We start from the raw sequence: 13,924 nt of genomic DNA, 5'->3' as shown, positions 1-13,924 counted from the left end.
AGGGGGAGGGGGGACTTTGAACTCTTTAGCCTTCCAATGAACTGCACTGTTTGTTGGCAGTATTTCTATATACGGACAGAATACTCAGCATCCTGGCCCTTTTCTGGTATACCTTTGAAGACACTCAGGAATATTTGGTCACATTGGATGCATAACAAAGATCATGTGAACCAAGTGCTGTCCTGGTCACATGATGCGTCCCATTAGTGCCCCGACACACTAAAGACCGTTTTTAACCAAAGAGGCACAGTAAAGTAAGGAGCCCTGGGAACTTGATAAAGATCTAAATTTAGAGGTTTCCTTTAGCAAATTCCATAAAGATTAAACAAATTACACTGCTAGTAAACTAAAAAGGCATCCGATATATTTGCACAGACAACACAGAGTTGTCATGTTATAATTTAGTACTGCACGACTGACGTTTGAATTAATGGTGCTTGATTTTTTTTTTTTTTCAAAAAGGGTGAGTTTAAGCTCCAGAAAGGTAAGATGTCCATCTCCAAGTAACAGCGTTGTTGTCAGTATGCCTTTCACTTGTAAAAGAAGGGTTGAGGCAAACTATAAGGATAGACTGCGTCAAATCGGTAATATCACTGATTCACTTGGTTGAACAGCCAGGCAACACTCTCTCAGACTGCATGAGCGATTTCATAGACTCAAATCAGCGGAACAGCAGCTTATAAGGGTTGAATAATGCCAATACCAACTCAAAAACTACGAACGACAGTTGGCCAGTATCCTTTAATGCTAAATTGTCCGGGAGAGCGTAGTCCAGCTTGGGCGCCAGGCTGATGACACCACTGGTTGCCCAAAACGGGCTGCCTTTAAGACAACGAGTCCAGCATCGAAAAAGGGTCCGATTAAAATTAGAGAGGATTAGTGCCTTTAGCCATAGCGAGTCAATCAACCGTCAAGGGAATTGAAATTTGGTTGATGTCGTAAACCAAGGACATCAGGGAAACAGTCGCTTACTTTATTCACCTGCAGTTAGTTTCGGGAGACTGAGCACTTGTAGTGGCACTTTGCAGCTTTCTGCAGACAGCAGGCTTCCACTTCACCGTCTTCTCTAATTGGAACCTAAACTGAATCGCTCAACTCGAGCACCATTTCTAAAGGTGAGTGCATCGATAGATGTCTTAATGGAAAATTGCAGTCGAGTAACACTTCCTCCATACAATGCTGCTTTTAAGCCAAAGTAAAGTAAAGGGATTTTTTTTTTCCTTTAGTGCAGGGTTATGATAAAACGTTATTTTTTAACCCTGAAACAAAAGACTATTGAATCATCCTATCTGCAAACAGAAACATAGCTATATTGCGTGTGCAGGCAAGCAATGCTATGCACTGCCTAAGGGGATTGTGCTGAAATGTGATGGTAGATGACGTGGCAATAACAGGGTTTTGTGTGTAGTTAGACCACTAAGAGCCAGGCAAAAACAGGTAGAGGACAACAGCGGCCACATAAAAGTTGAACATTTCTCTGTAATATCGAAAGGTAACCACCAAAAAACGTATTCACTGAACATAACGGATCATCAATTGTAATCTGTGTATTTTGTGTGAATTGTTAAAAATAGGGTAGGCAATTTATTTAAAAAGATATTTTTATAGTCGGGGAAATTTTCATTACACCCCGAAAGTAAATCAATAAATCAAATGCTATCCCAAAAAAATATATCATCAGGTATCTGTGGCTGTCACAGGACTGTAATGAGCCTGTCCCATCATTGCATGCATGAAACGACTGAATGGCGTACCCGTCTGTCTACCTGTGCGCACTCTGCCCGTGCAGTCATTAATTTTGACAGTTATGGTTACGAACAAAGACGATGTTTGTTGTTCACATTCATTATGATAATGATTAGGTGATTTCTGACTGAGACGCGATAACCAGATTCTCTCTAAAGCTAATCTCTTTCCCCTTGATGTTATAAATAAAACAGACTCAGCAGATTTATACTATATGCATTAATTGTTTGTTTGATTGTGTCTGATCTAAAATATGTACTGTCATTGTTTTATTATACAATTGTGTCTTGTACTTTCTTTTTCACTGATTTAGTTTTTGTTTGTTTGGGACCTGCTTGAAAACCAGATGATATATCTCAAAGGGTGGAATAAATGTCTAATACTAGAGGTAGTTGGACGGGGTCAGCGATTATAACAATTCAATGTCCTCCCCAACCCTCTCTCGTGGACTGGTCCTCCACCAGGAAGTGAACATTTATGCATTTTGAAATGATGTCTGATGGGAGAAGCTGGAATTTTATTGGTTGGATACTTTTAAAATCTAGCTTACTTTGTGGGTTTTTCCAGAGATGCCTACTCTGGCTTTAATCCAACTCATTAATTAACAAATTACTCAACACTATATTTATAAAGTGGGGAAACAAACAAACAATAACTGAAATTATATTTTTGGGCCCCGATCGTACCTTTGCTCTGAGGGGGATTCTGAGTGCGATCACGGAGGATGTTGATCTGGTGCACCGCTCCGTAGGGCTCAAAAAGCTCTTTCAGTTCCGTTTCTGACCAGGCCCGCGGGATCTGGCCCACAAACATCTTGATGGAGTCTGGGTCCGGCTGGTCCAATTGCTCCAGCGACCCATTCATCTTGCTGCCGTTGCCGTTGCTAAGAGAGGGTGGGAAAAATCCATTAATAAATACAGTCAAATACACAAAACATTATTGAACTGTATTGTTGCTGTCATAACCTACAGTTCATTTTGCCAGCAATATTCACAATGTAGTTGTCTCCTATAATTGTTTTTACCAATTGTTTAGAGAGGTATACATCTATTTCCGATTTTGGCACAATATATAATATCAGTTAAACTCTAAATAGCTGATGCAACTTTTCTCAGCGAAACCTTTGTTTGCATAATGGCCAGTTCTGTAAATGATTGGGCTTTGCCATGGTGTAGGAGGCCTGTATGTGTGAAACCAACAACCAAACATCAGGGTTAATTGTGATTCATTAGTTTACCTAGAGTCAATGTATTTGAGTTTTCATAACCAATCTTATATGTGCTTTGATTGTGTTTATACATTTCAAATGTACTACCAAAGAGTCAGATGGTTTATAGGGCATTGAATCCTTTTAATTGTAACAATTTAACATATGTACATTGAAGTAGATGCAGAAACAATATTATGTTTCCAATAATGGATGGTGCAACAACTCTAAATTGTGGAGTCAACAACATATCACTTAAAAATCTGGGTGTAGTAGAGCAATGACTGAGATGAGTGAAGTACTAGATTGTGCCATTTTCCTTTGAGGCAAGCCTTAGAGACAGAGAATCAATACCCACCAGAGTCTCTACAACCACAATACCTTTGTCACACTCACAAACAAACTCAAGGGCACAAACATTTCCTGACAGGTGAAGAGGTGCTGGAAACCAGGATTGAGGCCGGAGCAACAGCCATCCACGGGTGTCGAGGCGGAGAAATCAAGTTCAGCACAAAGCATCCCTCCCAATACACAATGTAACACCACAGAGGATCAAGAAGGGCCACAAGTACAACACAATAGGTGTAGACTGTGGTGTGCGCACCCACACGCAACCAAAATTCTTTAAACAACATTGTGAAAAGTGAGACTGTCAGAGAGATACACTAATGTAAAAGCAATATCACACACAGACCTTTGGACGCGAGCCATCCATCTCTTACAAATTGAGCCCAGTCGTTCCGCAGAAACACCAAACTCCTTGAGGGACCTAAATGACATGCTGACAAATCACACTTCAGCTCTCGTTCTTCTGATATCCAACTCCACACCTCAGTATGAATGGTTGTTTTTTCTTCCCCCGGAGGCCGTCAATACATTCATATAAACAGTAGAAAAACACTCTGGTAAAAACAAAAGCCTCTCTCCACCAAAAAGGGGTGAGTGCCCCCCTCCCACCAGCTCTGACAGCTAAAGGAAAACAGCACTGCAGCGCTCTAAACCCTACAAGAATCGCTGGTTAGCAGACGGAGATTTTGCAGTACATCTCCTCCTCAGGCGCTTTGGCGATGGTACAGAGAGTAACCTACAGCTTCTTCGCCACAGCAGGGGAACAATCACATATTGTTCGCTCATGCTGCAGAACACTATTCACCGTTCCTCTACAGCACAATGGGCCAAGTCAGAGAGATGCTTTGTAACACGTCGAAGGCTACGTCTGCTAAGGCCACAGCACTGGTGGGTGACACCATTTATCCAGTTGCCAGTAGCATTTTGACGCCATTTTGCTGAAGATCCTTTAATGAAATCTTGCTGTAAACCTTGCTGTAAAAGCAAACCACACTTGATAAACTGGAATTGTAGCAGTGCTTTTAAAAACACAAAGGCTCAAAATCAACTCCCTTTGACAGTGTCTCTTTAACATTCATCAATCGCACATGCCCCCTGCAGCTGTGTATTGTCTCTTCTGCTTAAGAAACTGCAAAAGGGAAATATACATTCTTTGGCCTGACTACAAACGCTAACAAAGATGACTTAGTGCAAAAAAGTCTATATATTATGCATTTATATTACTCAAGTAATAAAAATAAATGATTCAAACTGCCTCAAAGTGTTGTAATGTCGCAGAATTATATTGTAATGTGAATAAGTGCGGTACAATAATATTTAAAAAATAGGGAAACATTATATAGCAAAAACTATAGAAGAACATTTAAACTTGTTGCGATATATCATTAACAAATAGGTCATCACTTAGGAAAATACCCTTCTTTTTCTTGCAGGTTAAATTTGAAAATGTACACCCAACTCATATTTGTAGGCAACTATTGACAGGACAGAAGTGGCCGGTAAGCTTAGCACAAAGACTAGAAATAGGGGGACAAAGCTAGCCTGGCTCTGTCCAAAGGTTAGAAAACCAGCAACTCTTAAGCTCAGGCCTAGAAATAGTCCGGCTCCTCGTCTAATTAAAAAGAAACTAAATAATTGCATTTCCCAAAATATCAAACCATTACTTTCAAAAGGGATAGTAATTAACTGTAACTGTGGCTTGCTTGGCTAGCTTAGCTCTCAGATGGTAACAGCTGTTTTCAAGGATCAGAGTCTTCAAGTAGCATATCAGTTTCAAGTGACACCTGCTGACATAAGGTAGTATCTATCAGTGGAAGAGTGTCATGCCGTTAAAGCTGCATAATGTTATGTCAATATAGCAGTGGCATTACGCCAATACAAAGCGGCTACGGTACGCCTTAACATTGTCAACAGTTTTCACAGAAGATATTTCTTTAGCAGAAATAGTTTCAATGATAACTGATGACAGTGGGTTCAGTGATGTCAGAGTAGCCAGGATCTCTTGCATTGTGGGGGCGACACCAGAAAAAAGTTTGAAGCTTATTACATAACTTTGACTTATGAATTCTTAATATGAACCCTGCAAAAAATGTTCTCATTTCGCCACGTCTATTCATTCCATTTAAAACAGTTATTCTGCTCAGTTGCAGATAAAGATGAGGCTTTCATACGCAATTATTGTTATTATTATCATTATTATATCATTTGAAAAAGTATAACGTATCAGTAGCAACTTTGTGGGCTTGTTTCCAAATTGTTAGCAAAACATTTAAAATGACTTGTTTGGTTACGTCCCCCCAAAAAAAAAATGTATTGGGGAAATGAGAGAGGTGTTAGTTTCAAAATATTTGTATCTGACAAAACGTTCTACTTCTCAATATTTGCTGGTTACAAACCTCTAAAATGTTTTCGCTGCAGTCAAAAAAAACGGTTTGCGCGTCCACTTGCCACACAAAAAATGGAGGTACCATAAATTCTATTTATTAAATAGCAATCACAAGAAGAAGAAAAATGAAGGTGATGACAGACCTTCAAATCTTCATTTGAAGAGGAGGCTTTGAGTGTTCAAAGAGTGGTTGAGAAAGTTAAAGTGCTGTGTTTCTGCTGTGTCATCACAGTATATTTATACAACCTTTTGTTTGTGATTAAAAGTAAAAAGCCCTGGATTCTAAATGTTAACCAAGAAAATGTATTAGCATTAAAATATACTTAAAGTACCAAAAGTTAAAGCATATGAATTATGCAGAATATACCATATCAATATTTGACTGTGCTAGTGAAATCAAAAGCAAAGACTGCCATCTGCCTGATCATTGCAACATAAGCAACTTATTCCCCCTCAATGCTCTCATCAATCACCACCACTTCAGATTAAATATCATATAAAAGCAGACATAGAAACAACATAGGCACATCATTAACGGCCAGACAAACTCGAAAACACAAGTTGATTCCGTCAATTACTGCCCAACTCCTCCCCATACACCGCCTGGCATCGTGCTCCCAGACAGGAGGAATGAAGTCTTATGCTGAGATTCCATAAACAGCCCTGCGATATGGCAGCTCATCGAGCTTTAAGATGCCCCGTAGCAGCTGACGAGTCATTCAGAGGCACATCCACGACAGTTGCATGCTTACTGCTGCAACACCCATAAAAACAGTTGATTTATCTGGACCATGTGTCTGTCCTGTTGGTGAGCTCTGACCGCACAAGTATGCCAGCGACACCTTTGCCGTGCCCATAATAGAAATCTAGCCAATTTGTCCGGTAATGAACACGATTTTGAAAGCTCAGCATTGTGTGTCCCTAAACCATCAGGGGTCCCAGCAGCAACACATGTCACAAGATTTGGTTTCGTCACCACCGCTGATGGGAGGCAATGAAATTGTAGTCACTAACAGGAATACAAAAATTGCGATAATTGTACTTTTGTTTTAAAAGGCTTATAATTTGGCACTCAGTATATAAATCCTAATGTTGCTTTTATTAAATATTAGGGTCAACCAGACTGGTTGGGACAGCATTTTACTTTGCTGAGTGTCTTTCAGTTTTGAGTAATACTGTATACTAAAACTCCTTTGTCTAAGGCTGTTTTGGCAACCAGCAGTACACTGCTGTCATGCTTATTGTGGATATTAAACGAAAAGTCAGAGATCACACGGACACACTAGTACTTCTGAGAAGAGAGGAAAATCAGTTGCCTGAAACATATGTTTGTTAGTAATACACCAAAAAAAAAAAAAAAAAAACGAGTCGCTTTTCTTTGAGGAAACCAGTGGCCTTATAAGCTGATTCAACAAGACAGAATGCCTCTAATGGCTTGGTAAAAATCTTTGACAGCTGTCAAGCAAAAGATGAAGGCTCTCTCTTCTGGCTTAATCCATTTACTCCACAACTACATAAAGAGGTAGAATATTCTTTGAAAGGCTGAATAGGGTTTCACAAACTTGGCATGCAAATATCTTCCTGACACTCTTGGAGTTGGAGCTTTAAAATGGTCACAGAAACAGCAGCAGGATTTACATAATGTTTGCTGTAAGACCCCTGAAGAAGCAGACCGATTCGTAGCTCAGGTTTAAAAGAACAAATGACGATCGAGGATGGATGACGCTTGAGGCCAATAACAATTGGGATGTACGTTATTTGATTTCCATACCAAGTGGTTGACCCTAATCAGCACATTGGGGTTCTGATGAGAACTTATTAAAATATTTTCCTCCTGGCATTAACTCTAATTCAGCTCAATAAGGCCAGATTTCACTGTACCATTTCCCCTGATGAAGACCGACATGTTCAATCAGCCTCTGAATGGGCCGCATGTTAACAGACGGCCAGCATCTGATGACAAGGCCCGCCCCATTAGCTCCATAATCACACCAAGCATCCCTGGCGGTTATGGATGACGTTGCTAAATCATGCCTTGTGTGTTAGCTTGTGTGAACGAACACAGCGTCAGATTCACGACCAAATAAACTCCGCTCACACCTATGTTGGTGTCAGGTGTAGCATAAATGCAAATCTTCAGATAGAGGCTAACCGGAAGCAGCAGCAGTCTTAACAATGCATCTAAAATTGAGAGAAACAGCCTGAAACAAGCAGCAATTACGCTTGATTACTTTGAGAAAGTGTAATAACTGCCATGTCTCAGTCATCCGTCATACTAACCTGTGATAGACAACAAAATACTGTTAATTAAATTGAAAAAAATCCCCCTCTTACAATTTTTTGCTTACAAATACGGCACAATTTTATACGGCCATGTTTGAAAAATAACTTCCTCACCACGGACTGTCTATATTTGTGACACTTGTTAGTTTACACTATGTGTCTAAGATTTCACTTTTGAAAAATAATTTGTCACAACCACAATTGAAAGAGCATTGTTGGACTTTAAGCAGAAAAGTAATGTACATGCTACAGAAGTCACTTTTTCCATTCAATTGCTGGTATTTTTTCAGTCAATTTTTAATAAATAAAACTCACTCAGGAATTAGACTATCACACAAAATGACAGTCATTTATAGTATGTGAAACATGACTGCTGATTTCTGACAAAAGCGTTCTGCTCCAGAAAGCCATCAATCCTTGTCATCACATCCCTTTAAACCAAACCTTTTGACCTGTCCACTCAAAAAACACCTTTTTGATTTTATGTGAAATGCGGACACTTACAGCGAAGCCATAAGCATGCTCAACTGAACAGTGCATAATCTTGAACATATTATGCTAATTGATATCCAATTTTAGAATCATAAGCTCAGGCACCCCATAGCTTATTTTGCTGATTTGACATGCCTCTAGTGCAGACTTTGTTAATAACTAAACAGCCGCGCAGTAACTGACAATTTCATGGACATGATGGTTGCATCTGGTCTTATGTAACAGTGTCCCACAATATCTGTTGTTTGCGAAGAGGAATTTGCTCAACCTCTGGCGACACCGCCCCACATAGGGTACGTGATTATGAGCGTTCCAAGGCTGTGCATGTCGCTCCAGGACAGCCAGCCATGTAATTATTGCAGCGCAAAACTAGATACAGGAGTAGAGAAACAGGTGACAGACTGGATCACAGCCCTCCTCCTCCTCCTGGCCTTCAACATCTGGCTCAGTGGCACTCACCCCATCGCTGCTGCCACCCTCACAGCGAGTAGAACAGCTGGCCCAAGGAGCTTCCCTCCCCTCCCCCCCAGTGCCAAGATCATACACTTTGCACAGATCAACAGCTCCCTGACCACAACAAAAGGGATCACTGTGATGCTTAGCTTACTGACACGGCGAACACAGTGGCTGCCAAAGGATCACACTTAAGCCCTCATAGTCACTTTTACTGTCAACAATCAGGGGGGATAAATCAATCAAATACATCTGGACCAGATCCTAATCACCACCTCACTGTCTTGTGAGATAGTCTTTAAAGAATGCGTCCATCACATTTCCTTTCGGGAACATAATCAAAGTGCAGGTTTTGTCCAACAACATTCACAAACCCGAAAAAGGTAAAAGTCTACAATATACTGTCCCATTTCATCAAGAAATGCAGCAGAACCTTACATTTGATAAGTTGTTACTAGGTATTGTTAGAAATTTGTTATAGAAAAATTACCAAAAAATATATTTTTTCCTGTTAATAGTTTCAACTGTTAGAGTTGAACAAAATATACAATATTACCTTAGTCTAAATCACACTGATATAAGTCACTGATATAAAACTACTGAAACACAAGAACTATTGTTTGAAAAAAGTTTGATCGTGATAATGCCTTAAGCACAAGACCATGAGATTAAAAAAAAGACTCGGCCTACTCTACTGCAAAAAAAGAAAAAGATAACAGTCCTGAAAGTGTAAGCTTTTAAATTTTAAAACCGTGGTGCATCCGCTGTGGTTTTGGAAATGTTGTTTGTCAAACTGGATCAACGTTAGCTGGCGTTGTGTCGAGAGGACTGGATTGTACGATGCCCCTCCGTGCTTCGTGGATGTCTCCTCTTCCCTGTGTACATACATGCCCTGTCACAAGATTCACATTAATGGCTCAATAATGTAGCAAACCACGTGTTTTTCTGCCGTTAAGTAAGCACTCTACTTACAACATGGACGGGGTGCAGCTAACGACGGTAGCTCGCTCGCTTGATAGCTAGCAGAGAGACAGGGAGGGACCGTGTGCTGCCTACAAAACAAGCTCCACTTCTGCGGTTAAACTAAAATGCAACATAACACAAACACAATAACTAACTTTAAGTCCACTTAACGAGGGACTTTACCCGATGCACAGTTGATACGTGCACATTTTATACGCCTACCGTTTTGATCGTGCACGTCCAACGTAAACTTGGTCAACTAGGAAAACTAACAAAGGCAGCGGCGCTTTTTGTTTGTTCAAGGAAATGAAAATAGACGTACACCCTCCACTGTTGCTCCTAAAAGCTAACACATAACGTCGTTTCTCACGGCTGATACTGAAACGTGTGGTCTCCGGAAGCACATGTCACCGGACTATCTTAGCGCGCCTGGTGCCCGACAGCGAGCTAGCAAACTGCGTTTACTTCGGGTAGCAATATGTTAGCCCCCAAAAATCGTCGTGTATGGCAGTTATGAGTCGTATTTGATGTACTTGATCAACTTCTGTTGTGGTTGCCTCCCTTTTTAACGCAGTCAGACGCAATACTTTAACTCTAGGTGAGCGCACCGTCACTGCTTGTGCGGTTAGCAGCGTTAGCTTCGCTTAGCTTACGGCTAACTACCAACTCCCCGCGCTGAACTGTTGGTTTTCTCCATTAAAAAAACACACACACGTAAATGTGTGGGTCTCTCATGGGGAGAAACCCCGGAAAACAACGCGAATCGATAGTTCGATTACTTACATTGTCTCGCTCGAAGTCATTAACCGACTTTCGGTCAGAGGGTGGTAATCCAGGTTGAACGCCGAAGTCATGCTCATAACAACGTCTGTCTAACAATGAGAAGTCCGCTCACTCCGCAAGAGGATCAACTCCTGCGAGACGGCAACAAGACGAAGCAGAACAGGTGCAGGGAGGGGGCGTCTTCTTCAAAACTGCATGAGAGAGTGAGGGAGCGAGAGAGAGAGAGAGAGAAGGACCGGGTATCCGCCTTATTTCTTCCTTCTAATTTCTCCGTCGTCCCCGACTGAAATAAATTCAGGCGAGCCGCTGTCACGCTGCACATCGAGCTGCAGCAAAGCAGAGGCGTGGCCTTTTCAACAAAAAGTCTGAAGCCATGCTGCCTGCTTGCTGGCTGCTGCTCAGCCAGCCTCACAGAGCCTCGACCCCGATGCAAAATTACTGTAATGGCCCTATAGGGACCGGCACATGACAGTTCAGTGACCTATTTGTAGTTCAGGATGTTTTATCTGCTGTGGCACCACTGTATGACTGTTATTCTACAGGCTTTTCAGAAAGGAATTCCCTATTACGAGCCCCTGTCCATCTTTACTTGGTAATCTAATGATTCCAAATGCAGAGCAATTTAACATGTTTTTACCTAAAAACCCAGGTAATTATCATCAAGATGGACACTGATGTTCCTGTTTCCACATTTTCATAGGAGTCTATATTATTAAGTGGTTGTTTATTTTTGTATATTTCCAGCTTGTTTATTGCCTAACGTTGCATAAAGGTCCATACATCTCTTCCAGTCAAAAGTGAGGTGGTGAAAGTGCAATTTTTCTCGCTGTCTTTCAGCCATGCTTTTCCCCAGGGTCATAGGTCATTTTTCCCTTTTGTGCTGGGCTGTTCTTTCCCTGGGGGAGGGGAAGCTTATCTTCTTTTGTTGTTTTGGACTTGCAGGGCGAGGCCTTGACACTTGGGTAGAGAGGTAGGGGGCCCATTGTCAAGTACTGTTTGCCATAGCAGAGAGGCAGGAGAGGGAGGGGAGGGGGGGGCATTGCCTAATTATCAAACCTTTCAGGATTGCTCCAGCAGCTGCACAATCCAAAAATATTATTCATAGCGAGTGTTAAGAAACACCCCCTATTTATGAAATCCAATTTAATCCTTGTATCCATAGCAATTTCAAGGCAACTTGGAACGGGCACAGAGCACGCTCTATTAAACAGTGCCTAAAAGAGGTTTGTATGCATAATGTGATATGCGACCTATTTTACCATACATGTAACATGCATTACTGATAAGGGGTTGCTATAAAAAGATAGTCTAAACCTCTGTGGAGAATCAGGTTTCATTCAAATGGAGGAACAATATGAAAATGCTATCCCATCTTCAGTATATTTTCTTTGACTCAATTAGCTCTCAGAGGATCTTATTGAATGGGTTTGTTTTAAAAGGAGCAGGATTCTTGAAAGAAAATCATAACATATAATATATACAGTACAGTTTTCAATACAGTTAATTATGCCATCGCACCAGTTTATGCATGTCCTCTTTTCTAAAAAATGTTTTTTGGACTGGATTCCAGAGGATGATGTATAGTCGCCAGCACCTTCTAATACTAGCCTCCTATTCTTAATCTCATATTATTACTGTGATCCTATCATAATCCTCCACATGTACCATGCTTTTGTTGTTTACATCAAATGTTTTCCCCTCATGCAGTGGAGCAGAGGCCCCAATCACCCATCACCACCACCATCATCATCATCATCATCATCATCATCATCATCATCCAGCATTTCAATTTTCAGCCCTTCGTGACAAACTGCACAGTGGGAAAAAAAATAGGCCAGCCCGAAAACCCAAATGGGTCACATCATGTTTTTTTAACGCGTCACTTCAAACTTGGAGGCACACTTTTTTTCAGCTCTGCCTTTCGTGAAATCATTTGCAGAATGGCGACCAACTAAAGGGCTCTCAAAATGGAGAGTAGAGAACTTCATCTTGTTCCTTCTAGAAGAAATCTACTGGGTCAAGATGTACCAAGCACGCATGATAACGCTGCCTCATCAGGATCCAGTTCAACTATATTATTGCAAAATACTCAATGGATGTATATGTTCCTTCTTGTTCTTTTAAAGATAATTGATATATTTTATTGTTTTAGATTGAGGGAGCACAGGAAGGGTTGGGTTGGTTCAATAGATATCTCATCACACAGATTTGTCTTTTTCATTTCACAGACAAACACCTGCATCACATTCATCTCTCTTTCTTTTTTTCAAATTCATGCAAGTACCTGAGCCCCTGTGGAACTTTGAAAAGAAGAGGAAGGTAATTAAATAACACGAGGATGCCATAAGATATTGATTTTTCTTTTCAGATACAATTTCAAACTAATCCCACTACCTTCTGATTTAATCCTTTTTGTCTGGAAGATGGGATTGACATGGATGGACAAATTCATTAGATTCAAATACGTGGTTTGTTGCATGCTAAAAAGAAGAAGAAAAAATCCCACACCCTGCCCACAGTCACACAGTCACAGCATGAGAGACCGCCTCAACTGCAAACAATACATCCTATGACAATATTCAGCCCAGACAAAGAAGCAGTCCAAATACGGGCTGCTCCACAAAAGCTCGCCCAGATTTGAATGAGGGGCCAACCCCGACGTACCTCATAGGCAGGTCCTCATTCCTGACAGAGATCCCGGTCGCAGAGGGGGGACAGCGCATGCTGTTGGCATACAAACTCTGCACCAGGGCCAGCTCAGAAGAGTGTTCCAACATCGGTGCTCTGGAAAAATCCACCCGGTGTAATGGACACTTTCTTCTCTTTCCCTCTTTCCTCTATGTGTTTCTCTCCCTTTCTCTGTCTCCCGCCCACTCTTTTTCCTCGGTTTAGTGCAGCAGAGCGGCGCCCACCCCCTTCGCTGACTGGCGTGGCTGAAATAATCCTCTCTGACAGCTCATCGTGCGCTAATGCATTGTGCTGCCTGCAGCAGCCCAGTTTGCAGGCTGTAAAGCTGTGGCCACAGTAGCACTCTTGCACTAATTGACACCCATATTAGGAAAACTTCAGCAAATTGGACACGGATGATTTATTACCACTGTCAGATTTGGGGGAAATTAGAGGAAACATAGACACCGTTGCTTCAAGATCTCATCCACAAGTCCTGGTTCTGTATCACACTTCTGCTTATGAATGGTCCCCATAAAGGCCAAGGGAGGCATACTTTCAATGGCTCTGTCAAGCCTGGTATCCTAAAAACTGTG

General features: G+C 41.3%; 1 protein-coding gene across 6 annotated transcripts in view; it reads right to left on the bottom strand.

Annotated features, from left to right (window-relative positions):
* The window catches only part of LOC137803858 (CUGBP Elav-like family member 2), a 29,900-nt gene extending 16,331 nt beyond the window's left edge, over positions 1-13,569 (bottom strand). For 2 of the 6 annotated variants that reach the window (XR_011080100.1, XM_068602658.1), the window contains exons 1-2: positions 13,326-13,568; positions 2,433-2,629 (exon numbers count right to left, since the gene is read on the bottom strand). Coding sequence is in view for 5 of the 6 variants with exons in the window: in XM_068602658.1 (XP_068458759.1) it covers positions 2,433-2,629; positions 13,326-13,438 (310 nt within the window). In the remaining variant the exon portion in view is untranslated. Of the gene's footprint in view, positions 1-2,432; positions 2,630-3,647; positions 3,981-10,661; positions 10,946-13,325 lie in introns of those variants that run through there. The other 4 variants (XM_068602661.1, XM_068602662.1, XM_068602659.1 and 1 more) reach the window with 3 other exon arrangements.
* Between the last annotated feature and the right edge of the window lie 355 nt (positions 13,570-13,924).

This window comes from Clinocottus analis, unplaced genomic scaffold, assembly GCF_023055335.1.
Source record: "Clinocottus analis isolate CAN_PGR_092001 unplaced genomic scaffold, fCliAna1.0.p SCAF_6, whole genome shotgun sequence".
NCBI classification, from domain to species: domain Eukaryota; kingdom Metazoa; phylum Chordata; class Actinopteri; order Perciformes; family Cottidae; genus Clinocottus; species Clinocottus analis.
The sequence above is the reverse complement of the archived record's forward strand: the minus strand, read 5'-3'. Positions and strand labels throughout refer to the sequence as shown.